At 39.7% G+C, this 27,476-nt stretch overlaps 1 protein-coding gene across 7 annotated transcripts in view; it reads left to right on the forward strand.

Annotated features, from left to right (window-relative positions):
* The window catches only part of LOC101932249 (cytochrome P450 1A5-like), a 68,353-nt gene that overhangs the window by 29,446 nt on the left and 11,431 nt on the right, over positions 1–27,476 (forward strand). For 4 of the 7 annotated variants that reach the window (XM_005297746.3, XM_065549404.1, XM_065549405.1 and 1 more), the window contains 8 exons: positions 2,887–3,009; positions 3,801–3,887; positions 12,818–13,657; positions 16,017–16,140; positions 16,378–16,467; positions 16,551–16,671; positions 17,266–17,352; positions 18,776–19,374. In XM_005297746.3, coding sequence (XP_005297803.2) covers positions 12,836–13,657; positions 16,017–16,140; positions 16,378–16,467; positions 16,551–16,671; positions 17,266–17,352; positions 18,776–19,058 — 1,527 coding nt within the window. In that variant the 5' untranslated portion in view covers positions 2,887–3,009; positions 3,801–3,887; positions 12,818–12,835 and the 3' untranslated portion in view covers positions 19,059–19,374. Of the gene's footprint in view, positions 1–2,886; positions 3,010–3,800; positions 3,888–10,098; positions 10,309–12,817; positions 13,658–16,016; positions 16,141–16,377; positions 16,468–16,550; positions 16,672–17,265; positions 17,353–18,775; positions 19,375–23,938; positions 24,084–26,849; positions 26,962–27,476 lie in introns of those variants that run through there. The other 3 variants (XR_006174484.2, XM_005297748.4, XM_065549406.1) reach the window with 3 other exon arrangements.

Below are 27,476 nucleotides of genomic sequence, written 5' to 3' on the forward strand. Positions count from 1 at the left end.
AACTTCATTCTGGGCAGCCATTTTACTCAATATTGAATCCCACAGTCCCTGGCTCTACCCTCTATGTAGCAGTACTCAAAACATCATAGATAAATAGCTTTAGCCTTCCTCAGAAGCAAAGAACGACTCTGCTCGGTTACCCTGACTAGAAGCCCTAATGTGGCTCTCAGACCGGGCTCTGCCATGAGACAGCATACTGTACTACCAGTCAGACCACTCATGCAGCCAAATGTAACTGTATTTCTTCTTTCCACAAGGGGGTGTCCTCCATGCCCCTATCAGAGCCTCAAAGATCACTGTCCACACAGTTTTAAAAAAAAGAGTAATTTCAATGCAAAAGGGAAAAAGGTGGGCTTAGTACTCAGGTCCGCCAGACCTTTGCTCATTGTAGGAGCAGGAAAGGGGCAAAGGTGACTTCCCCCATGCCAGTCCTGTCCAGGGACCATTTTTCCCCTCTCATTTCTAGTAATCTGTAATTATTCCAAATGACCTAATTCCAGTTGCTCTCAATCTTGTAAGATTTAAATCTCTGTATTTTTACGTTGATTTAAATCTCTGTATTTTTACGTTATATATTAAGGCTGTTTATTACAGAAGATAAAATTCCCATTTAAAATAACATCAAGGCTTTTAGTCCAACCTTTCAAAGCTGTTTGCTGTGACTAGTCAAGTCTAGAACACATAAACTAACAAAATGTATCACAAGCCTGGTACATGCAACCAAATCAAAATAGAAAATCCCTTCTCAGCTACATTATATCTTTGATTTTCTTTCACCAATTGTTACATAGGCTCATTTCATTTTCTCGGCTCAGATAAACTTATGAATGTTGATTAACGGACAGACACAGAAGATCTCTATGCAAGCGAATGTGTATTACAACTAAGTAGAATCTATGGTGCTTATTTTTTGTATCAGCACCCGCTTTCAGACTGCAAAACAGCAACAGAATATTTCTAGGAAGGCCAGTCTTTAAATTTTGTTTCTTTGGTGATTCAGAATATTTTTGTTCAGTGGAATTTGAGAACTTAGAATATAACAAAGGTAAGATATGAAAATGTGTAAACACAACATTAGAACAATTTTACTGCTAAATGCTAGAAGCTACAGACCTCTTCTGTCATCCTGGCAGTACATTACATTCTGGAACACTCAAGAGCAGCTTTGTTTTAAAGTTTTCCTTGATTTTTCAGTGTATTTGCCATTACTAATGTACAGAACTATAACTGTTGCAAAATATAAAGGAGGCATTTCAGTTCCCATTTAATAATAATTTGGAAAATAGATTTAATAACCATGCTACCACTGAGTTGCCACCATAAATATGCAAAGGTTTTTCATCTAAAATCAATATCAGCAAAAAATTTCAGGCAAGCACAATCTTCTAAAATCAAACATTAACCACTTCCAAATGACAAATCATTCACTCACACCACTGTAAATCAGGTGTGAGTTCACTGAAGTCACTGGATTTTCACCAGCGTAAAAATTGGATAAATCAGAATAGAATAAATCTCTCATTCAAGATATATCCAACCACATTGCTTCCAAGTACTCATGTACCACAGTGACAGACACACAGGGTATGTCTACACTACGGGATTAATCCGAATTTAGATAATTCGGATTTGAGAAACAGGTTGTATAAAGTCGAGTGAAATTCACCTGTATCCTGAAGGCCAGCTCCAAGTCTATTCATTACTACAGCTGGTAAAAAAAATGCCAATTATTTTTCTGAAAAAATTAGAATTTTTTGTTTTTAGTTTCACATACTTTTTAAAAGTTCTGACAAACTATTTACAGTAACAATGTTCAAAATTGCTTCAATAGACAAAATAGTTAAAAAAATAATATCTAAAAGTTGCTCATTTTAGCCACCCATCCTCCCCCCAGTTTGGTAGTGCTGGGCAGTCTTAGAAACAGGCAGCACAGCACTTTCAGTCACTCAATGAGGGGGAAAAACTACTCAGGGATCTTTTCTTAAACACACTTTCTGTTACAGTTTGCTCTGTATTTTAAATCTGATGTTTTAATTCATTTAGTTTTCAATGAATTAATTTAGCTACCCTGAAACGTGCCAGATCAACGTGGCTAGAATTGAAAAGCCTTTACTGGACTAGAAACAAAAATGTAGCTGAGGCAGTAGCCACAAGAAACTTCTTCACAGAACCTTTATAATGGTCTCAAGCCTAACCTGATAGGGGTATTTAAAACATTTGGTTACTGTTGACATGGACAACTGTCTAAAAAGCAAGTAATAGAGATAGAGGCCCATGTTCATATCACCAGGGCTGTGCACCTCCTGTTAGGCGGGAGTGCCCTCAACTCTCATTGGCTCAGAGGAGTCACTCCACAACTCAGGAAACAAGGCCCTCAGTGCTTAGCCTCTCTGATCCCAGCTGTGATGCCTATGTTATGTGGAGTCTACTGGGAACTGGAATGGAAACATCACATGCATTTCACATAGACCAGCCTCTAAGCTACTAAGCTCAGTGAGTCTAAAAAGTGTCTAGATAGATAGATATTATTGGACCAATTTCTGTTGGTGAAAGGTACAAGCTTTTGAGCCACAGAGCACTTTTCTTCAGCTTTATACCCGTATAAGTTATACGGGTATAAAACACTTTCTATAACTGCATCTGCACTAGGGCTGTTACTGTCATAACTATTTTGCAACTAGTAAGTTCTACAGCCAGGTTTATGTATTTCCATTTTTTCATCCTTAGTTGCTCTGTCCATTCAGTCCAAGAGGCCAGGTTGAGGCCTCTTTGAAAATATGAAATATGCATGTTTTCATCTTGTAAAGTGTTACACTCATCAAAGTCTATTTCTTAGTATGGTGTGATATCTTTCACTGACATTCGTTTTTGTCTCTGCACATGCAGATAAGAAAATTGGGTCAAGCTGGCTGCCCGGATTTGAAGATAGGTCTTCTGTTCCCTACACTGAAGCTTTAATTTATGAAGTGTTCAACATGCATCTTAGATGCCTTTCATGATTCCTCATTGGTAAGTATTTAGTAAAAAGTTTGCAGTCTGTATTGTAAAAAACTGTTACATCGATAATTTTCCATAATAATGATGATAGTAGCTTTTAAAGATATTACACCATATTAAGAGTTTTTTATTATTTATTATTATTTAGGCCAATATAAAAACTGGAGCCTAAAGTTAGGATCCTAAATCCAGAGATGGGCATCTGGCTGATTTTGAAATTTGTTAAGCCAAGGATCGGCAACCTTTGGCACGCAGCTTGCCAGGGTAAGCATCCTGGTTTGTTTACCTGCCGCATCTGCAGGTTCAGCTGATCGCAGGTTCCACTGGCCGCGGGTCGCTGCTCCAGGCCAATGAGGGATGCGGGAAGCGGCGGCCAGCACATCCCTCGGCCCGCGCCGCTTCCCACAGCCCCCATTGGCCTGGGACAGTGAACTGTGGCCAGTGGGAGCCGCGATCGGCCAAACCTTCGGATGCGGCAGGTAAACAAACCGGACCGGTCCACCAGGGTGTTTACCCTGGCAAGCCGCATGCCAAAGGTTGCCGATCCCTGTGCTAAGAACTCAACAGCTCTCACTGGCTTACAGAAGGTTTATCTGATTCACCTAAATATACATATTTTTATATTAGGATGTAACTATGATTTATATTGTATTTTTTCTTTGTTGCTTAAGAAAATAAATAACATTTTCATTAAAAGAAAGATAGGAACAAAACGCAAAGAAATGACAAAGGGTTCTTATTGTCCGAGTGTTTTACAAATAATTTGTATTGGTTGATTTTTTAGTATCCTTGTTTTCTTGCAGTACCACTGAAGATATTGTATTGAGTGGATATTTTATTGCCAAAGATTCCTGTGTTTTCATCCATCAATATCAAATCAACTATGATGAGTAAGTTGTATTTTGTTGCCCAGTATGCAAGGTTATCGCAAGTTTTAGACTGTATGTATCCTGAATATTCAGACTCTCCATGATGAAATCTGTATAAAGACATGCTTCAGTTAAACACACATTATTTGGCACAATGCAGGGGGAACTTGGTAAAATTATACAGCCTGTGTTATGCAGGAGGTCAAACTAAATGACGTAATGGTCCCTTATGGCATTAAAATCTATGAATCTATATATTTGTTATGAGATTAATCTCTTACATGTAGTGACTTCTTTGAGAGATCAAAACTAGACAAAAGATCGGTCATAAGAAAGAAAGAGATCTTGGAGTCATTGTGGATAGTTCTCTGAAAACATCCACTCAATGTGCAGAGGCAGTCAAAAAAGTGAACAGAATGCTGGGAATAATAAAGAAAGGGATAAATAATAGGACAGAAAATATCATATTGCCACTATATAAATCCATGGTATGACCACATCTTGAATACTGTGTGCAGATGTGGTCGCCCCATCTCAAAAAAGACATATTGGTATGGGAAAAGGGTCAGAAAAGGGCAACAAAAATGATTAGGGGTATGGAACAGCTTCCATATGAGGAGACATTAATAAGAGTGGGACTTTTCAGCTTGGAAAAGAGATGGCTAAGGGGAAATATGATTGAGCGCTATAAAATCATGACTGGTGTAGAGAAAGTAGATAAGGAAGTCTTGTTTACTACTTCTCATAACACAAGAACTAGAGGTCACCAAAGGAAATTAACAGGCAGGTTTAAAACAAATAAAAGGAAGTATTTCTCCACACAACACACAGTCAACCTGTGGAACTCCTTGCCAGAGGATGTTGTGAAAGCCAAGACCATAAGAGGGTTCAAAAAAGAACTAGATAAATTCATGGAGGATAGGTCCATCAATGACTATTAGCCAGGATGGGCAGGAAGCTCGGAATGAGCGACAGGGGGTGGATCACTTGATGATTACCTGTTTTGTTCATTCCCTCTGGGGCACCTGGCACTGGTCACTGTCAGAAGACAAGATACTGGGCTAGATGGACCTTTGGTCTGACCCAGTAGGGCCATTCTTATGTTCTTATATAAGTTATTAATTATTACCTATATGCTCTGTGATCATCATTTGCATTAACTTGAAGCTAAATAATTGTGACCTATATTGGAAAAATAATATACAAATACAAATTTTGTTAAGTCCCTCCCTCCACGCAACTCTTAAGGCTTGGCCTACACTACAGGTTATGGCAGTATAACTTATGTCGCTCAGGGGGTTGAATTAGCCACCCCCTTGAGCAACATAAGTTACACCACACTAAGCACTGGTGTGAACACCGCTATGCCGATGGGATAGCTGTAGCGCTTCTAGTGTAGACTAGCCCTTAGTATCAGATGCATTTCACAGTTATTGTTTTCTATGTTTCTTCTTTGGTTCATTAAAGAACTTTACTGTTCTAATATAAATCAGTCTTGCAAAATACATAAGAATAGACTTGACTAAACAAATATTGAGAGGTTTACTTTTTTAAATTACCAACATTAACATTCTGTTATTCTGGGACTATTAGGGACAGATCCTCAGCACCCTTAACTCCCATCACAGGCAATGGGCTTCCAGGCTATGATTCAGGAAAGCACTTAACCACATACTTAACTTTAAACTTTAGTGGGGCTTAAATATATGCTTAAAGCTAAGCACCTGCCGAAATACTTTCCAGATAGAGATGCTTTCCTGAATTGAGGCCCAATTAGGTCAATAGGAATTTTGCTGCTGGCTGTCATTTGATACAACTGAGCCCATTGGGAGCTGCAGGTTCTCAGCACCTGAACATGTTTATAGTATATGAAAAAAGCACATGTTTTCTATTGTTCTGAAGAAAGAGCTGTGCATGAGTCAGTTAGTAAAATTAGAGATGTATTTTCATGCTATCTTAGAGCCTGATGCTCCAAGGAGCTGATTGCCCTGGATTTGCATTGAATTCATTGGGAGTTACAGGTGCTCAGCACCTCATAGAATTGAGATATTAAACTATCAAATACCTAACAGTGTAATGTTTATTTTTAGAAAATTATAGAAGAACCCAGGTTTGTTTAGCCCTGAAAGATTTCTTGATGAAAATAGACAAGAAATCAAGGACCTAGCTGAAAAGTAATGATCTTCAGGATTGACAAGAGGAGGTATCTGGAAGAAAGCTTTGCTCACGTGGAAATATTCATCTTCCTAACAATGTTACTAGACAGACTGAACATCAAGCATCCGATAGGCCACAAAATAGATCTAGATCTACTATTTTGGACTAACTATGAAACCTAAACAGTTTTAAATTGCCATCTCTCTACACATAAATTTCAAGTACATTTTGGTCCCAATTTTGAATCAGAGACATACCCATTTGAAAATCTGGGCCTTCATAAACAATAGGGGGAGTTTAACAATTGCTTTTAAAAAAGGACTTAAATCAGGGTTTGTGTACACAGAGCAGCAATTTGGGTGTGATTTCTAAAGTACACTAACATGTTGTGTGTTAACTGGTATGTGTAGACCCTGCTGGTGAACACAAAAGATTCCCTAGTGTACTTGAATGTAGTGGTGTTTCAAACAGTACTACGTGAAAGCATGCTAGGAACCCTTAATGTGCACCACCAGGGTCTACATGGACCAATTAATGCACAACACGTTAGTGTGCCTTAGAAATCACACCCCATAGTGCGCATTGCTGCTCTATGTAGACAAGAGAAGCACATAAATAAGTATTTGCAGGTTCAGGACCTATATTAGTAATCAGGCTAGTATTTATGGTAATTTTCTGAGACTTATACCAAGTAATATCATTTGTGCATCCTTTCAACCCTTAGTTGTGTACTACGTATATGGCAGTCATTAGCACAATCAACTTATTTCCCCTCCCTACCATTGGCTAGACTCTCTCTTCCATCTAATACAGGGAATAAAAGGAACGGCTACGTTAGGCCTGATTATCCTTTTATTCATGTTCTGCATTAGTGTAAATTCATTGATTTCAATAAAGTCATTCCTAGTCTACACCTGTGTAGTGAGGAGAGAGTCAAGCAAGATATTTTTTCTGTTACACTTCACAGTATGCCAGATTAATCTCCCTCTTTTATGCTGTGCTGTTCAACATTCACAAATGAGATCTACCCACTTCACCGCTTTCCCATTACCCTGTCAAAAACTGAAATAATCCCTTAGATCTGGATGTCATTTTCTGGGGCATAGCCATAGATACATTGTGCTGATGCAGAGACTCAAAGCAGGCCCCCTCCACTCAACTTTGAAGTCCTTCTTCCACAGTCCCTGCCTTTTTTGCCACCCACCCAAAATATTCACCTGATCCCTAGCCACCCTCTTCTAACTTTCCTTCACACTGGTCCTTGGTTCTGCTCCTGTCCATGTCACCCTCTTTACTCATGTGAATAGTTCCATTGAGATCAATGGAATTACTCATGGTAGTAAAATTAAGCTTAAATGGAAGTGTTTGCAGGATCAGGGATATAATTAGGTATGGAGATTTGTGATGAAAGAACCAAAATTTCAGGCTTGTCCAACATATATGATGTCCATACAGATTGGACAAAATGACTGGTCTGAAATGTGTTTAAATTATAGCCTTGTGTCAACAGCTATTATCAACAGTGCAGACAAAGACAGTGGAATAATAAACAACATTCAATATGTATTATGTTGACATTAAGCACTGAAATAGCTTGTGAACCAATTATTTTTATTATCATGTCTAAAGTGGAAGGCAATAAAATAGATCTGTGATTAATAAAAAGGCTTGGCTCCCTTTCTTTATGTAATGCCAGTACGGAATATGAGCATTTCTTCCAAACATGATACAATAATAATTTGAGAATATAAATGTCAGTGTTTGTAGCAACAAAGTACTCAACTACTGTGTTCAATTTAGATCATCCTATCTCAAAAACAAAAGGTCTAGAGGAGGACAATGAAATTATTAGAGACATAGAAACATTTTCTCATGATCAGAAATTAAAAAGACGAGGACCGTCTAGCTTAGGAAGTTGTTAAGAGGATTCATAATAAAGATATATAAAACATTGAATGGTATATAGCTAGGCAACTGGGCATTTTTTCTTATAATGAGAATATATAGGTCACCTAAGTAAATTTAAAGGAAATACATCTAAAAGTAATTAAAATATTTACTCCAAATTGCATAATTAACCTGTGGAATACACTGCCACAGGATATTAGTAAAGCAACCAACTTTGTAGGATTCAATAATGGATTCTATATTTATATGATTAACAAGAATACAATCTACTTTTATTGCAGCTAGGATAGACATTTATAAGGGATATTAACCTTCATACTTAAGGACATAAGTCAAAGTAAAAATCATCACTACTAGAAAGAGGTGAAATCATATTTTTCTTTTTCTTTTTTTTTTTAAATTGGAAAATTTAACAAAGGTTAAAATTTCATAAGAAAAACAAATTGCAAAATTTTATATTGCAATGGCAAACATTTCCAGCTCCCACCAGTGCTGTCTGTATAAGCAGAGACTGTAGCAACTGACCATATCTACAACCAGCTGTACACTGTGAAATTTAGCAAATTATTATTATTATTTGAGTGAAAACCATTATATATTTTAAATATCAAAGTATTCCATAATAGGTAAGCAATCAATATTTGGAACCTAATCTGCCCTCAAATGTCCCTATACAACTTCTATTTTTCAAAGTCAATGAGAATCCAGCACACACATCAAAGGGCAGAATGGGTCCTTAAAGAGACAGCCTCCTATGCAAAAAACTGATCACAAACATGCCTGACTCACAAAGCTAATATAAACTAAAAAATCAAATTAACAATATTTTAGGAAAAGCAGCCTATGTTATACCAGTATTATTCAGAGAGAGAAAGAGGGTCAGTAATACAGGTATCATTTTATAGTTCTAGACAAAGATATATAGTTACAGAGATAACATTTATAAATTTGAATTGACTTAGAGATACTTTTAGAGTTAAGCAGTTTAAACAGACAGACCACTTCCTCTTTGGAAGGGTTAGATCAAGTACCCAAAACTACCCTATCATCAGAGTTGAAGAAGAACCCATATAATGGTCTCCTTACTTTAATTAAAGAAGTTTACATTTCTGCAAATGTAACTTCTCTTACTGCCCATTAATGAATGTCTGGGAAACCCATGAGTATGAGACAGTTGGGTGCAGAGAACTGGGGGAAGGAAGATAAAATTATGGAGCACACAGGAATTTGGCGAGATAAGCTGCTAGAATGAGAAAGGTCTGGACAGAATATTTAACAAGGCAGTTGCTGGAATTGTACAGGTTTACGGAAAATACAGAGATGATGTTGAGTGCACACAGAGTTGGAGCGCAGACAGACTGGGGAAGAGAAAAGTATGTGTGTGAGAAGAGGGTCAGGGCTACAGGAACACTCAAGAGCAGCACAGGAAGGCAGAGGAAGTTGGTATTCTTAGTGTTGGGGAAAGTGAGCTACTAGGAAACAGAGTTGGGGGGAAAAGACACGAGATAGCTAAAAAACTGAAAATGCAGTTACAAACAATAGCATAGTGACAATACTGGGAACCTGATTATTTCACCACTGCATTCCAGCACATCATTGTCAAGGAGAGTTGGTATTATGTAACACCAACATATCTGGGCCTTAGAACTGCAGGAGCTTTAGGTCCATGTTATTGAAATATTTTGGGAGAGCCTAGGCATTTGTGTCTGTCACCTTGGCATCAGGGCACCATGATGAGGGGTGGGGATCAGCATAGGGCCTGGGAAAGAATTCCCACCTTCAGGATGAATTATTCATATCTTGTGGCAGGAAAAAAACTTCCAGAGGCCCAATTTAAGGATGACTATGTAATTGCCAAGTGGGTGCCAAACAGCCTTTCCCTTGGCCAGTTTACACTTGGTTTCAGTTTTCCTGCCTTACTTCACATGCCTTCTGCCTCCCCTATCGACTCTCCCACCACAGTACCTCCACAGACACAATATGGGGCAAGCCAACTACCTTCCGCCGTCCTTTTCCCCTCTCCTCCTATTCTTTTCCAGTCTCTCCCCTTCCCCTTACATCCTCTAGAACAACACAAATCTCTCTATAAACTAGTCACAGCAGTAGCCCTGTCTGTGCCGCGCCTCTCACTCCCCCTGCTTCCCTCTCCCTAACTTTCCGACACCCCGCCCCGGCTAGCCTGCTGCTTCCACCCTCCTGCCGCACCGCTCCCTCCCCAGCGCCCGGGGCCCTGTGCTGGGAGGGGCAGCGCCAGAAGCGGTGTCTCTGCGGCGCTGGATTGAAGGCTAGGTGCAGCCCAGGCGCTGGGAGGATCCGAGGCTGGAGAGAGGGGCGCGAAGAGGCTGCTGGACTTTAACCTCAGTTTTGCTCTGGCCAGGTGAGATTATGGGAGTTTCCTGGGAGAACAGCGTTAGATTTCAAAGCAACCGTGTCGGAGGGTTTCGAGCTCCAGATTCCTGGCCCGAGCTGGGCTGTTTCACTCGCAGAACGCAGCTGTTCAGCTCTCACTGCGCAAGCGAGGGACAACCTCCCAACCATCCCCAGCCCCCATCATTGAAGCAGATTTTAAGCCGTCTCCTTCTTCCAAGGAAGTATTTTGCAGTGTCCGAGTGTGACATTTTAAATCTCAGTCATATATGTTGTTTTTAAAATCTCATTGATTAAAATTCATAGCCCTGAACTGATGGCCTTAAATTTTATACAAGAGTCCTCATAAACAAGCAGCAAACGTATTCCCTTCTGATCAGCCAGCAAACAACACGTGGGAAGTGCGCCAGGATTTATTTTAGGAATTGCAAAGCAAGGGAAGGCTTCCAATAATTAACTAGACTTCAGGGGACCCAGTAGGGAAACTTAAAAACACATCCCATGGGACCAGCCACAAAATGTAGTATCCTCTTCCTCAAAATTCAGGGACTCATTAAAAGTACTGGGAGAGTAAACTGAAGAGAAAACAATTACATATTTTGTTGTCATGGGAAATCTTAGAAGTTTTGCAAAAGCAATATCAGTGAGTCATTTCTTTTCAGAAATGCATGTTGAAGGCTTTCTGAGCATCTGTATTTTTTATGATTGTATTTGTGTTGGTTCCATATTAGTTGGGCACGGCACAAATAATGGGACAACAAGATACAGATAATGAGCTGCCAAGAAACATATAAAAGTATAAGAAACTATCACTATTTTCAAGTGGTTTATTAGAAACTCACAAAACTTATACACATTGTCATTCTGGTATGTAAGTCAGCAAGCAGACAAATTCAGGCTCATAACTATGCAAACTTAAACCAAACCAGATAGCAAGGTCTCAGGTATATAACAGGATAATTATTGTTAATCTCTTGGTGTTAAATAAATCCTCAAATATTTAAATAAAGTGGTCCATGAAACTGCATGTCTTTGCCTTTGAAATCACTGGGCTTTGTTTACATCAAACTGAGATCAACCCCAAATGAAAAGATGGCTATACCTTAGAACCACTGATGGCAAAGATCACCTGTTAAAAAGAATCTGGAATTCCAGAGACATTGGGAAAAAATAACACTACCCTTAATTCACAGACCCATTCACAGTCTTCTCAATCAGTGCAGCTGAATATCTTATTTAACATACTGAGTTATGTGCTTAGGTTCATATGATAAGGTCAAAACTCTTATTTTTAAATGTCTCTGTGAATTTAACTACACTGTAGTATTCCAGACACCCAAATACATTGACTCTTAATTTACCATTTTTCAGGTATTTTCCAGACATGATTTCTATGGGTTTCACCAAGGATAGAGGCAGCTCAATCTCTTTTGAACACCTGCACTCACCAGCATTATGAATTTTGGTGCATAAAATAAGAAAACTATCATATAAAATATTTTATTAATATCTATCAAAACCACCTTGGTTTCTTTTTCTGAGTTTCCTTTTGATTTAAAGCAGCAAGAAAGAGGGCAAATATTAACTAAGGGTTCTGTGTGACTATCTTCTGTGCAAACTTCATGCTGCAAATGAATTACTACATCTTCATCAGATAAGGTGCCAAGTGAATACTTTAGCGTGTGTTATTTTATTATCAGTCTTTTAGTGAGAGGCTAGCAGCTCTGGACCAGATTTTGGCTTCTTCTTGTGTGCAAGGGTGGGATATGCCACAAAAAAGTTCCCTTCCTCTTGTATCCCAGTTCAGGGGTCAGCCGCAGTCTGGTTGGGGGAGCACAGCCATTGCATGAGGCTAGCACGACCCTTTAGGCCTTGGCTACACTCGCGGATTCACAGCGCTGTGAAGCGCGAGTGTAGTCGCACCACCAGTGCTGCGAGAGCTCTCTCGCAGCGCTGCAAGTACTCCACCTCTCTGAGGGGAATAGCGTGCAGCGCTGCAGGCGCTGATTACACTGGCGCTTTACAGCTCTACACTCGCTGCGCTCAGGGGGGGTGTTTTTTCACACCCCTGAGCGCAGCAAGTGCAGCGCTGTGAATTGCCAGTGTAGCCAAGGATGAGAGTCGGGATGAACATAGGGTGGTCATTTTGCCCCTCCTTTGCATGGGAAGTCTTGCTGTATCCTGTCAAAACAAGGCAGATCCCCTGTTACAATATACAGTGGCCCAGAGTCTCAAGAGCAATATCGTCTGAAATAGTCAGAATTCTTGGAGTTGTCACTGCCATCTGAAGGCCGTCGTCTTCCCCGCCGCCCCCCCCCAGCCTCCCAACCGCAATTAAATAAGTCTATTCAATGTAAGAAATGCTGCTGTGAAGTGTTTCAATTTGTATTGCTATATTTCCCACCTCTATTCAAGTCTACATTTTTATTTCAAGTCTTTGGGGGTTGGGGAGGGGATGGTGTTTTTTTGCTATTCTAGTTACTGCTAGTGATTAAGTTTTCCAATATTTTCTCTTTTAGGTGCTTTTACTTCTGGAAATGATGTTTGAGGCAAAGATTTCCCTTTCAGAGGTGATGGCCGCCCTCTTTACTATGACATTAATTTTAATTTCTGTAAGAATAATAGGTAATATGACCAAAAAGCACATCCTTCCCCCAGGTCCATGGTCATTACCAATTGTGGGGAACCTGCTTCAGCTTGGAGAACATCCTCACCTTTCATTTATCCAAATGAGGAAAAAATATGGGGACGTGTTTCTCCTAAAGCTGGGGATGATACCTGTTGTGGTGGTGAACGGTCTAGATATGGTGAAACAAGTGTTACTCAGAGATGGAGAGAGTTTTGCTGGCAGGCCCAAGATGCACAGCTTTTCTTTCTTTGCTGATGGAAAAAGTCTATCATTTTCTGTAGAATATGGAGAGAGCTGGAAACTCCACAAGAAAATTGCCAGTAAAGCTTTAAGATCCTTTTCGAAGTCAGAAGCCAAAACCTCTACTTGCTCTTGTCTTCTGGAAGAGCACGTATGTGCAGAAGCTTCAGCACTGGTGAAAATGTTCTTGGAGCTCTCCTTAGAGAAAGGTGCCTTTGACCCCACTGGTATTACTACCTGCACTGTTGCAAATATTGTCTGTGCCCTGTGCTTTGGCAAAAGGTATGACTATAATGATGAAGAGTTTCTTAGCATGATTAGGATCAATGCAGATTTTCTAAAAGCCACAAGTATTGTCAACCCAGCTGATTTTATACCTTGGTTTCGGTACCTTCCAATCCCTGCTGTGAAGGCTGCCCATGGGTTTTATGAGGTCTTAAATAACTTCATCGCACAACGAGTAGAAGAACATTATACCACTTATGATAAGGTGAGACTTCAAAACTATAGACCAATAACAGCAGTTTTGTAATGAGTATTCTCTATTGTTGCTAGGCAGAGAGAATCTGCACAAGTAAGATTTGGGTCCAAAGTTGAATTTTTATGGCTCTGTTTAAAATGCTGACATGATTATCTACTTGTACATTGGTTTTGCTGGCATACCTCCTTTAAAGTTAATGGAATTAAACCTAAATTTGGTGCAACAGAGCAGAGGATCAGGCCCCTCGTTTTAAGCAGGCTTGTATACAATCTTTTCATAAATGCTGGAAATTAATTCAGCAACTCTTCACATGTGACACAGACCAGGGCTAATGGGAGGGCTACAGAAACCTGTCAAGACTGAAGTAGTTAAGAGCTGTACTGAGGAATCTCTCATTTCATCCTAGAAGTATAAGCCCATACAAAGGAAATTAAATTAGCATGGAAACAAATGTGCTTGGATACTGATATTTTTTTAACTCCAGAAGAAAAATTTCCATGAGACCACTTCTACCAACCACTAAATAAATAAATAATAATAATAAAAAGTTCCCCGCAAACCTGATGTCTGCATCTTCTAAAGAGAGATGTTTGAAGGAAATAGCACCATTTACAGGATTATTTTTTAAAGTTGTTCACAATGAAGTGTTTTGGTCCTGAATAATGTAAGGACCTGATTCTCATATCAGTTGCACTGGTTTTACAACACTGGGGACCCAGTTCCATAACATTCAGTGGAGATACTCCAGATGTATGTGTGCAATAGAGAGGAAAACCATACCCTACACCTCAGACTCCTGGACATTCCTTACAGATTATTGTGGGGAAATTTCTTGAGTCTTTACTCAGTTAAATCCCATTTACTTCAATAAGAGATTAACCTGAGTAAAAGAAGGAGCAAGAACAGAGGTCTGGGTTCATCCTTCCTTCCTGGTTGTCTGTAGTGAGGGTCCATTCTTCTGCCCCAGCTCCTCTTATCCCATTCTGCATCCTGTCAGCACAACTCCCTGACCATGAATTCCCACCATGAAGGGTTCTAAAGAAAATTTAACACAGATCCATTATAATTTGGTGTGGCAGAATTTAATTATTTATAATTGTGACAGATATTGATATTTATTTTTAAGTTTTTTATTATCTATTTACATTTTCAGAATTGCACAAAATTATGGGTTTTAAGCATCTTTTTGAATGTTTATCTATTTGAATTTTCACAGTTGTGGGAGATTATGGGGGCTGGGTGAATCAGCCAATAATTATTCAATGACAATAGACATTGAGATGTACAAAGTTAAAGCTTTATAACCATTAAAACACAAATTGTTAATACAGTACCATGTCAAAATATACAAAGTAAATATCCTTAAATTAAACTGTAATATGTTCTCAAGGATCATTTTTCTTACTTTGCCTTTCTGTACATTTCAATTATTATTAATGGACTTTTTTTTTCATTGGTTTGCATGTGTTTGATGTTTACTGATATTTATTGATTTAAAAATTTTGAATGTTTCCAAGCCTAATCATAAGTACAGCTCCACTGTAATACAGCCCCATTTTCCTGTTGGTTCCCTGCAAGATTGGTGAGGTGATGATGATATCTCCCGCAGCTAAATTCCCAGCCCACCCATGCCACTGCCTGCTCTCTTCCTACACCTGGGTCAGACAAAGGCAAGATCCATTAGTGGAAGACCCTTCTTTGGGTGGATCAGTAGCACAGTACTTCAGGATTTGGCCCCATGCTTTTTATAATGAAGAGTGGCATGGAGATTTTCAAAGACCCAAAGGGCAGTTAGACAGCCAAGTTCTTCCAGAGTAAATCTACAGACTTCTAGTATTTCTGTCCCCCATTTTACTAAGTAATTTTTTGTAATATAATCTGCATATTATTAAACAAGCGCTCAGATGAATTCAATTATCTTGATTTTTCCATTTCAGGAGTAATCAAATGAAAGGAACTTTCCGTTTCTACTAGTAAGTAGTACATATTTTCAGGCAACAATTGATAGAATGGTGTCAGATTTTGATGCAGTGTAACTCTATTGATTTAATGGCATTACTCTGGAGTTACAGAATGTAAATGAGAGCAGAATCTGGACCATGTTTTTTTGAGCTACTGCTGACTAGTAGCTTAATTTTCTTTTGCAGAAATATACAGAGGTCAGTTCTTTTCCAAGATAAATTGCCATGCGTTGTGGCAAATATTTAAAAAATATTAATTGTACTAGCAAGAATAGTTTTAGCAGGAATTTCCAAGATTCATGAAGATACATGGTCTGTGCATCTCACGTTAGGAAACTACTGGTTACAGAATGTTGTGTTAAAGCTTGTTGGATGAAAATATGTCAGAGATTTTTGTTTCCTTTTAGAATCATCTCAGAGACATTACTGACGCTCTAATAAGTATAAGCAATGACAAAGGAAGTGATGGAAAAGCTCCACCCTTATCTAATGATAAAATAATAAGTACTGTGAATGACATCTTTGGAGCTGGTAGGTATTAAAAAAATCCAGCCAACCTTTTAAACACCACTCTTGGGAGATTTTCGGTGTACTTCAACAGGCATATATCCTGGGCCTGATTTTTCTCCCATGTACATCAGTTTTATTTCAATGCAACTTCATTGACTCCCTGGCCAATATAAGAGGACAATCAGCTCTTATGTTTTGTGTGTGTGTGTAATCCTATTTTTATTAAAGCAGCATTCTGGTTACCCATTTATTTTGCAGGGTTTGATGCAGTATCAACATGTTTATTTTGGATCTTCCTATATTTGGTAAACAACCCAGACATTCAGACAAAAATTCAAGAAGAAATTGGTAACGTATTTACTTTTTCAAAAAATGAAGCTCCGTGTCAATTTCATGAAGCACATTAAACATTCCTATTTTCTTCTTTGAAGATGGAAAGATTGGACTCAGGTCACCAAGATTTGATGACAGGAAAGATTTGCATTATACGGAAGCTTTCATAAGTGAAATCTTAAGGCACACTTCATTTATACCATTTACCATTCCTCACCGGTAAGAAGCAAAACACAAGTTTGTTTCTGTCTAAATAAAATGAGTTGTAGAGATAATTATCATGCTTCCTTTCTGAATTTGAGATTGAAATCCCCATTTGTCGATTTTTCCACTATAGGCAAGGTGAAATACGTGAAGGAAATTAAGGAATTCTGATACTGTTATGACAGTGCATCACAGTCGTAGCTTAAAATGAACACCAGATGCTCAGCTGGTGTTAATTCATGGCACTCCATGGAAGTAAAATAGAACTCCACTTATTTACACCAACTGTCTTCTTGCACTACCATAGACATTAAGGGCCTGATTCTGATCTCACTTATACCAGTGTAAATCAAGAGTAACTCAGGTTGTGTTACATCGGTGTCAATGGGTGTGAAATCAGATTAGGCCTTTAGTTTGCAGGAACAGTTTGCTGTTGTAGATGAAGGGGATCAAGCCTGGTGCCTTGTGACATGGTCTAACATTCAGTAACAATAAGTACGATCATCCAACTCATTAGATATAAGCATAGGGATAAGAAAAAGGATTATTTTGTTCCCTGAATGTTCAGATAATCAGCATATGTTGATATGATACATTTTCCTTTTCTAGTGCAATGAAAGAAACCATTCTCAATGGGTACCTCATTCCCCAAGATACCTGTATCTTTGTTAATATGTATCAAGTAAATCATGATGAGTAAGTATCTGCCAATTTGTTTATATGTTTCATAATGACATTTGGCACTTTATTATAGTCAGTATTTTCACTTGTTTATAAAATGATAACGTGTGTTCACTTGGACACATTGTACATTACTATTTTATATCTATACAAGGATAATGCAGTTCTCATTCTCCTCAAAACAGTCTATGAAGATGATTGGAACAGAGACAGCCATTTGGAAACAGATCATTGGGCCATCTAGCACAGTACTCTGTCTCCAACAGTGGCCAATACCAGATCCTCCCTGGAAAAGCCCCAGCATGCACTTTATCAATGTATAGTCTTAGGTGATATGGTGCAGAGATTATTTCTAGACTCCAGCTGTCAAACAAAGTCTGATAACTGTAGTAATTTTAGCCTAGTTAGTGCAACTGCCCATGTTTTTCTTATTCTTATAAAGGTAGAGTCTAAATCCTCAGTTGAGGTTAAAGAGTTCTCAGTGCAGCTGAAGGGATGATGGGGTGGGTTTCGGCCACCGATACATTCCTCCAATCCGGGGGCTGTTTGGGTGTTGGGCTGGGCCCTGACACAACTCAAGGCTTCTCTGTTTTACACCAGCTATCTATGGCCCCAAGGAGTCAGCCCAGCACCTGGGGATCATTGGGGCACAGGGACATCCTAGTCACACCCAATTTTCCTTGTTCATCCCTTTCCCTGCGGTGCCTCCACTCTACCTAGAGAGTACCCAAATAGAGAGTTAAACTAGCTTTAGGACTGGTTTTCACCAGCTAAATGAGCAGGAGATCTGGTCCACTTCATGCTTTACCCACTATGGCTCTGAATCTGATCTCACTGAAACAGAATTTACCCCACTGTAATTCTGCCAACTTCATTGGACTTTCTCCTCCTTTATGCTGGCATCAGTGAGAGCAGAGGCAGACTTCATTTGTTAATCATTATCTGAGTGAGGGAACATCTCTGCTAGGTTCTCTTTGTGCAGTTTTCTTCCAATTTGTTCTGTCAGTGAAGCGGGGATCCCCACTTTGAGATCTTCAGGGAACCAGGACCACCCATTTGGAGGTTCTGTGCCTCTGCATTGGGCTGTTACTTTCCCACTACAGTCTCTAAAGGGTGCAGGTATCATGCATCCCTCCAGCACTGCTCACTACTGTCAAGGTTCACCCATTGGGCAGCCCCCTTTGGAATCTACTCCATGCATGGATCAAAGGAGTACAGTTGAATGATGAAACAAAATTCCATTTCATGCCATCTTTACATAATTCTGGGAATTTTTGAGAAAAACCAATGCAAATTTCATTTTGACTTATTCAGGAACTCAGATTGGCCATAAGTAAATTCATTCATTTAGAAGTACAGGCTCTGTATTTCTGTCTTTGTTTTCTGTACATGTGATATTCTGTAAGGGCTTCTAAAAATTTATTTCTTTTTGCCATAGAACATTATGGGAAAATGCTGATTTGTTTAGACCGGAGAGATTTCTGAATGAAAACGGTGAACTCAACAAAAGCCTCGTTGAGAAAGTTTTGGTTTTTGGAATGGGAATAAGAAAGTGTTTGGGAGAAGACATAGCTTGTAATGAGATTTTTATTATTCTCACCACCATTTTGCAACAGCTGAAGCTTGAGAAATGCTTTCAAGACCAGCTAGATCTGACCCCAGTGTATGGATTATCCATGAAACCTAAACCATACCAAATTCAAGTGGTACTGCGCACCTGAACAGTGCATCTGGAGAAGCTGCACTTCAAAACATAATTATCACTCAGTACATTAGTGTAGGGAAATCTATTATCCATAATGTAGGTTATCCATTACCTAAGCTACTATAGTGCATTTTTAAATGAAAGGTGTATAACAATAAACACAATCTCCTAAATCTCCTTCTCTCTGATTGTACTAATCAGTTAAGTGCAGGTTATGTTATTGCTAACTCTTTGAATAAGTTGAGTTAATTTTTGTTTGTAACTGACTATTTTAGTGCACCTCTTCTCACTGATTTCCTAAAATAAAGTTTAAAAATGCTTTTCAGTTTTAATTAAGAAAGTCAATGGTTATGTTCAATGAAATCTTTCCCCATGACAAACTATTCCGTGTTCCCTCTCACTGATGTCTCTTTTTTATTTCATTGCCTTAAACTTGAAGATTCTTGTAATTGCATGAAGTGTTTTTATACTAGGGCAGTCTGAGAGGACATTTCAGTATATAAAGAACATAACAGAATCTGTCTTACCTGTCAAGGTGTAATGATATTTTTTGCATGATACATTTAGTTGCAGCTGAAGTGTAGGGAGGCTTGCAATTTATTTAATTTTTAAATTTATAATTTAGTTTTGGTATTAAGAGGCCAAACTCTGGATCCCAAGCCAAAGCCCAAGTAAACAGACCTTGGACAATGGTCTGCACTGTGGCCTGAAATCATCTCCCCAGGCAGTGAAGCACCAATGTAGCAACTCTGCAGCTGTTACTACAGCCCTTGAGCTGTAGTAGCAGCTGCATTCACTGTGCCATCACTTACCCTCCCATCTGGTTAATCTTGCTCAGTTCCAGGCTTTGATACAAAATAGTGTCGCCTTTATCAAGCAGCCAGGCCTTGAAGCAGCACATGAGCTCAGTAAGATCCCTTTGACCGTGAATTCTTCAGGAACACCACATTCTCTGAGGAGGGACTGTGACTTCTGATACATAGGACATTTAATACATTCTTTCAAAGCCTGAATCATTCCCATACACACCCAACTTGCCTCCCAGCCCAGGACAAAGTGTGAAGGAAGGGGAGGCTCCCTTGTGGTTGTGTTAAGGCTTGGTGCGGTTAAATTCTTCATTGACTTTGTGAGAAAACAGTGTTGGCAAATAGGTCAGATTCTCACTACAGCAGTTCCCCACACAAAAGATGCATGGCCTCAAACACCAGCATTCTCATAAAAGCCCAAATAAGGAGAAGAAGCCTTTGATAGCGACGATTCGTTACAGCAAGTAAACAACTAGAACAGCTGCCAGAAGGGGCCAGGGAGTTGTGTGTAACAACATAGCATGCAAGGCTATAGGGCAGATCTGCCAGGTGCATTTGTTTCAGGACCATTAGCATCAGCTTCACTTCACAAGCAGGAAGGGGAAAACTGATGCACTCCAGGCTGAGGTGTAGGGAGGCTCACAATTTAATCACTGCAGTAAGTGAAAGAGAGCAGTGGAGGCAGACAGCTCATTGGGAGCTAAAGTAGCATAGAGGAGCAGTGGGAACTCCTTCTTAAGTATTGTATGGCCCCCACCCCATAATCTTTAATGCATTTGTGCTTTGCCATAGGGAAATGCTATTATCCCACTTACATACAGAGAGACCTGAGGCAGAGTGAAACTAAGTGACTTGCCCATACTCACACAAGCAATCTGTGACAGAGTAGAGGTTTGAACCTATATCTCCTAAAGCTGAGGCTGGTGTGTTAACCACTGAACCATACTTTTCCCCCCTAAAAGTAAAATGTAATGAAAGAATATGTGAAAATTAATATTCTTAGTGGTTTCATAAAAGATCTGATCCAAATTCCAGTGAAGTCATTGGGTGTCTCTCTATTGACTTTGGTGGGCCTTAGACTAGGCCCAAAGAAAGAAGGGAAGGGGAATTATTTGTGCTTATAAAATGTTTTGTTTGGAAGCTTAAGTGGTTACTGGTTATAAGACATTAAAGAGAAGCTACAAGCTATCAGCTGCATTCATTACTTTTAAGTTCATGTCTCACAAGTAATCACTCTCTCCTGCTGCCTAATGCACTGCATGTTGGGATAGGGCATAGGGTTGTTTACTTTTGTTGTCTAAGTGTTTGACTTCTATTATTTGGGTTGTATTTTTAAAGTTGTTATAGGATGGTGTAAACACTTCAGCAGGAGGTAGCTGGTAAACACTACTGTTACAGTAGCCATTATTTGCTGAAAATGATAAATGAGATGGCCATTTTTATACCTGCTCAGTTGTAACAATAGTATCCTGTAATATAAAAGAGGAAGATGCAATATTTTTGGTATCCTATATAGAGGCTTAGAAGGATGGTGGGACAGGAGTAGCCCAGAGGTGGAATCAGGTCAGATCTCCTCGACCAATTTTGCATTAGACTTGGGCTAAACAGTAAATAGGGAAGTTACCATTTCTTTTCATACTGAAGTTTGCTCATGACAGTGTATTTTATTCTGCTGCACACAGAAAAGGTCAATGCCTGTTGAATGGGTAAAAGCTGCATATAGCGAGAGGTGCCACAGATCCAAAATCTGCTCTGACTTGTGGCAGGGGAAAGGCCTGATGCAAAATTGAGAGAATTGACTTAAAGTCACCTTTTCCCCCTTCCCCACCCCCAGCAAAGTTGTACCAAGTGTTTCTTGACTTCACCTTCAGGCCGTTTGTGTCCTTTATGCAATTCTTATATAATTTTAATAAGGATTTTTCTTTTTCCTCCTTCATGGGTTAGTGAGTATGCTGCTCCTATAACATTCCCTGCTTAAATGGAGAGGGGGAGGAAGGGTGGTTATTAGCTCTGCTGCATCAGAAGAATTGGCATGTGCATCACTGAGTGGTGAAAACACAGCAGCGCTCTTTTCAGCTGGAGAGTCTCTTTAGTTATTTATGTCAGCACACTTTCTTCTCAGGCACATTGCTTTAGTGAATCTCATTATTAAGGATACTTACCCTGCTTGCTTCAGGTAACTAACAGAATAGCTTGGGGTTTTGTTTGTTTCTCCCTCCCTTCCCTTCCAACGAGTATTACAGCAGTTAAGTGAGCTGATGGCACAAAAGATTATTCTCTTGGAACAGGGCTGAGAGGACATAATGAGAGACACTTGCTAGTTTTTTTTATTTTTAAAGAAATAAACATAAGTTAATTGTATTCCTTTAAATACATTTAAAAATATGTTCCTAGTAAAGCACTCTCCTACCCGCATCTCCTTTTTACAGAAATGTCATTTTATCTTGGGTTAGCATTTAAATTCCAGGGGGGGAATTTAAACCTTTTCAAAACTTTGTACATGCAGTAACAAACTAATGCAAAATTATCTGTTGCCCCCTACACTGCTCCCTCTAAATGCTGAAGTAAAAGACTTGTTTTCAACTTAGTATAAAGGGGGTGGCATTAAGGATGCAGCTTTGGCATTTAATTCTGAATATACTTGGTTTTGTGGGTTGTGACAGGGTGCAACTCACCACTGCAGCACCCCCTACTGGATGTCCTGGCAATCAGCTCTGCTAGCTGGTGCATTTCTCCAGCCCTCTTCTGGTGGCATTTCGCCACCCTCACTTCTGCTCCAGGGACCCACATCACTCTCATGACCACAGCATCCTCTTCATGACACAGCCCAGTCCAGCCACTTCCTCAGGGGCTAGTAGGGTAGGGGAGGACCCAGGCCTGCTCACTACTGTGGGTCCCAGCCCAGGGACCCTGTAGCTGACCGCCACTTGCTGCATCCCCTCTGACTCCTCTGTAGAGCTCCCTGGGTAGGGTGACCAGATGTTCCTGATTTTATAGGGACAGTCCTGATATTTGGGGCGTTGTCTTATATAGGCACCTATTACCCCCCATCCCAATTTTTCACACTTGCTGTCTGGTTACCCTATCCCTGGGCTACTTCCCCTGTTCCCCATGGCCGCAGCACCCTCTTTGCCCTTGCCTCATGGCCTCAGCCTGCAGATCCCTGCAGCCCACCCGGAGCTACCTTGAGCTTCCCAGGTTTCTGCCTGCAGCACTGCTTTATCCCAGGGTGCTTGCTGTCATCAGCCTACAAGGCAGCCAGTCCTCCTCAAGCTTCAGGGAGTGATTAAAGCTGCGCTGCGCTGCGCTGCTCTGCTCTGCTCTGCAGCCCTTCTTATATGGGCCAGCCCGCCCCTGACTGGCTGCTCCTCGCAGCTCCTCTCTGATTGGCTGCCTCCTGCACAGCCTCCCAAGGGCTCTATTAACCCCTCAGAGCCCAGTGTGGTGCAGGCACCCCATCACATGGGTATTCAGAATAACCTACCCCAGAATGATCAAAAATCACATTTTGTGTGTGTGTGTGTGTTTTTAAATCTGATTTTTGAGCCTTTAGGGTTCACACTTTCAGGATTTTTTCCACAACCATGAAGGTTTGAAACTTCTATTTAAAATAAAAAAATGCTGAAATTTTCATATATTCACATTACTTGAGGAACTGGTGCTTTAAACACTGAATATTGTAAATCAGGGCAGAGTTAAGATGGTATGGGCAACTTACCTTAATTGTTAATTTCCATACTTTCCATGGGTCACTTGCAAGGTTAATCTTAAATCTGAAGTTCCTGGCTTTTTAATGGTGGTTGTATGGCTATCACCTCTCCTTAATAACCCCTGAAGTTAATGGTAGTATTATTTTGCCCAGTACAGGGAAAAGAGGTCCTCTCCATCTATAGTTCAGAAATAGGCATATTTTTCCATTAATTATTTAATATGTTTGTTTTCCTTCTTGTGTTTGGTAGCCTACAATTTTACATTAAAGCTTTGGCATTTTACTTACATCAGTTGATTTTTGTCATACTTGACATTTTCTATTATCAGAACAATTTTTACCCTTTTAACAAAATTGGTACCATTTTCATTTTTCTAACAGGCTTGATTCATCAGAAAAATGCATTCCCAAGGAAAGAATGGTAATAATGGAAGTCTGAAAAGGAAATTGTGAAATCTGCTGTTGTAGAGTATTAACAGAACACACAAGACACGGGAAAGAACATAAGGTATAACATAAGTAGGCCCATAATGGAGACTTGGATCTCAGAAAATATGGGGCTGCTTTCTTAGTTGATCTAATGGAAAAAGTACAGTTCTGTCTGCCTTAACTCAGAGATCTGATGAAGATGATGCCTGTTCTCATTCCCACTAGTAGTGCCTCTAGAAGTCAACAAATCCAAAAATCATGCCAGTGTCATGTCATCTAGTCTTTGGGGCATTCAGCAGGTAGATAAGAGTAAGGATGTCCAGTGTGATGAGGGACATTACACTTGAAAGTGCCTTCTCAAGGTACCTAGCATGAGATCCTGCCTAAGTGAGAGGGAACTGTTTTAGGAATACTTGATGTAAGATGGATGTGTCAAAAATAAAAAGTGGCCATAAGGGCAGCTTAGCTGTTGGAAGTGCAATAAGATAGGAGGAATGCAATTTGTCATTTTCCTACATCTTCCTTAAGACAGAGAGCTCTAGTGAGCACTCATGGTTTTTATATTGGGAAGGTTAAAAAAAAAACCCCTCTAATAGATGAGATATAACCCTGCGGTAAATTGCAGAGTACTTTGCATAAATAAAGGTAAAGGGTCTGTGTGTGAGTATGTGTATACACCTTAGTGTTTTAGTCTTGGCTGAGAAATTGTATGACATCCAAGTAGTCCCAATCAAGTAAGTGCTGTTTATTAGACTGAGGAAAGGAGACCTCGTTCTACATGTGTTTTTATATTATACTAGTAGTTCTGATGGCCTAAGAAAGTGAATCTTGTAAGATAAAAAGAAGAACAGGAGGACTTGTGGCACCTTAGAGACTAACAAGTTTATTAGAGCATAAGCTTTCGTGGACTATAGCCCACTTCTTCGGATGCAAGAAAGTCCACGAAAGCTTATGCTCTAATAAACTTGTTAGTCTCTAAGGTGCCACAAGTCCTCCTGTTCTTCTTTTTGCGGATACAGACTAACACGGCTGCTACTCTGAAACCTTGTAAGATAAGTGTCTGAGCCTGTACTGTAGCCCCATCTGCTGGGTGCTGTTAAAACATAGCTCCTTACACCTTGAGGTTCAGTAAAAAATAAACAGTATACCAGTCAAAGTCACAGACACTTCCCTACATGGAGAACGATTGATTCTGTGCTATCATATGTTGTGGAAACCGGCAGCTGTAAATCTTATAATGGAATGAATAGTTGACAATTAAAAAGCAAAATACCAACATCTATACTATTATATAAAACATAACATATTTACCTTTGTTAAAATCCAGATTTAACCCACACTGAGAGTAGCCTAGCATTTCTACAAAGATGTTAATTAATTCACTTTTTAGCTACTAAAGGACCACAACATTTTGTACTTTACTGCAGCTGAGCCAAAAGTTGTAGCATGAACTGTTGACTTGGGTGCTGTTAGAATCAGTGTGACGTTCTGCCATGTCTCCACCATAGCTATGCCATATCTAGCCTATAGGGTAGATGTACCTATAGCAACGGAAGGGGTATTTCTGTTGCTGTAGGAACACCACCTCCCTAGCAACGGTTACACTGGGGGTTAGGTTGGCATATCTACAACAGTGGCTCTCAATCTTTCCAGACTACCGTACCCCTTTCAGGAGTCTGAATTGTCTTGCGTACCCCCAAGTTAGCCTCACTTAAAAATGACTTGCTTACAAAATCAGACATAAAAATACAAAAGTATCACAGCACACAGTTTCTGAAAATTGCTTACTTTCTCATGTATCAGAGGGGTAGCCGTGTTAGTCTGAATCTGTAAAAAGCAACAGAGGGTCCTGTGGCACCTTTGAGACTAACAGAAGTACTGGGAGCATAAGCTTTCGTGGGTAAGACTTCAGACTTGCATCTGAAGAAGTGAGGTTCTTACCCACGAAAGTTTATGCTCCCAGTACTTCTGTTAGTCTCAAAGGTGCCACAGGACCCTCTGTTGCTTTTTACTTTCTCATGTTTACCAAATAAAAATACAATAGATCAACTGGACTATAAATATTGTACTTACATTTCAGTGTATAGTATATAGACCAGTATAAACAAGTCATTGTCTGTATGAAATTTTAGTTTGTACTGACTTTGCTAGTGCTTTTTCTGTAGCCTGTTGTAAAACTAGGAAAGTATCTAGATGAGTTGATGTACCCCATGGAAGACCTCTGTGTACCCACAGGGATACAACACTCAGAGATGAGCAACATAGGTAGGTTGATCTAAATTTTAAGTGTAGATCAGGCCTTATTTAATGCCTTCACTCGTGCTCATGAAAAAAGGGTTAGCTGCATATTGATGAAATTCAAAAGTTGGGCAACAATTCATAATTTGTTCAGTTAATTTAACCGTTTTTTCTATTTATGAACTATCCACGAGCCACTCATTCTGTCCTTGAATTTATTCAAGAGTCAAAATCAGTAATTCAGTAAACAAATTATGCTTGGCCTTCCAGTTCTATCCCAATCACACAGCCAGTTTCGGGGCCTGCTTGGGGCTGAGAAGCCATCACCCTTCCCCCATCTCTGCATAGGAGTTCGTCTCCCTTCATCCCCTTTATTCCTTCTTCCTTGTTTTCTCTCCATGCTGGAGGTGGCATCCAGTCACTTCTGACACCATGTCATTGCATAGTGCAGATAGCAGCATGGCACGCTGAGACACATGGTTGTTTGTGACAGAGGTAAGTGCTTTATTAGTAATAAACCAGAAGTGACACAGATAGAGTTGGTTAGATTTTTTTGACACATGTGGGGGGAAAAAAAAGCCCAGAATTTTGCAAACATTTTCATGTTTTTTTTCTTCATTTTCAGACTGACAGTGTTACAAGAGACCTCTCCATTGATCACCATTTTGACCCAAGTGGTTAGACTATAGTCAGTGTTTTAAGGGTTGTTTCCATTAAGAGGAGAAATTGATGATGGGGTCAGTATTTCTTTGATGCAATCCTGTTTATTTACCAAGAATGTATACCAAGTACTGTTTCAGTGAACACAGTAGGAATCAAACAGCAGGAAACAGTTTCCTTGCTTAATATTCCAAGCCTCTTTTTCTAGCCAGTACTCTACCCAAAAAGCAATCTTAGCTTTCTCTCATGGTCATGCTACTAGTGTTTCTCTGTCTCTCCATGGCTTTCTGGTGCCTTCTGTCTGCTTCTTTGGTGTTTCTGGCTGCATCTGGGTTCAGGTCCACCAAAACCTATGTCCAGCTAACTCTTTGTGTTTGCATTCTGACCCAGTGAAACCATCTTGCATGTGGCCTGTGTTTTGGGTGATGGCTCCTATTGTTTCAGGTATCTTACTCCAAAAAGAGAAGAACTGCTTCTTACATTTATCCTGAATGAAGAGTGGCTGTTATACCATTCAGCTTTATTGAGGTTTCACTCCAGCATAACTGTGTGTGTGGTGTGTGTGTGTGTGTATCTATCTATCTATCTATCG

The sequence above is a fragment of the Chrysemys picta genome, chromosome 6 (assembly GCF_011386835.1).
Source record: "Chrysemys picta bellii isolate R12L10 chromosome 6, ASM1138683v2, whole genome shotgun sequence".
Classification (NCBI taxonomy): Eukaryota; Metazoa; Chordata; order Testudines; family Emydidae; genus Chrysemys; species Chrysemys picta.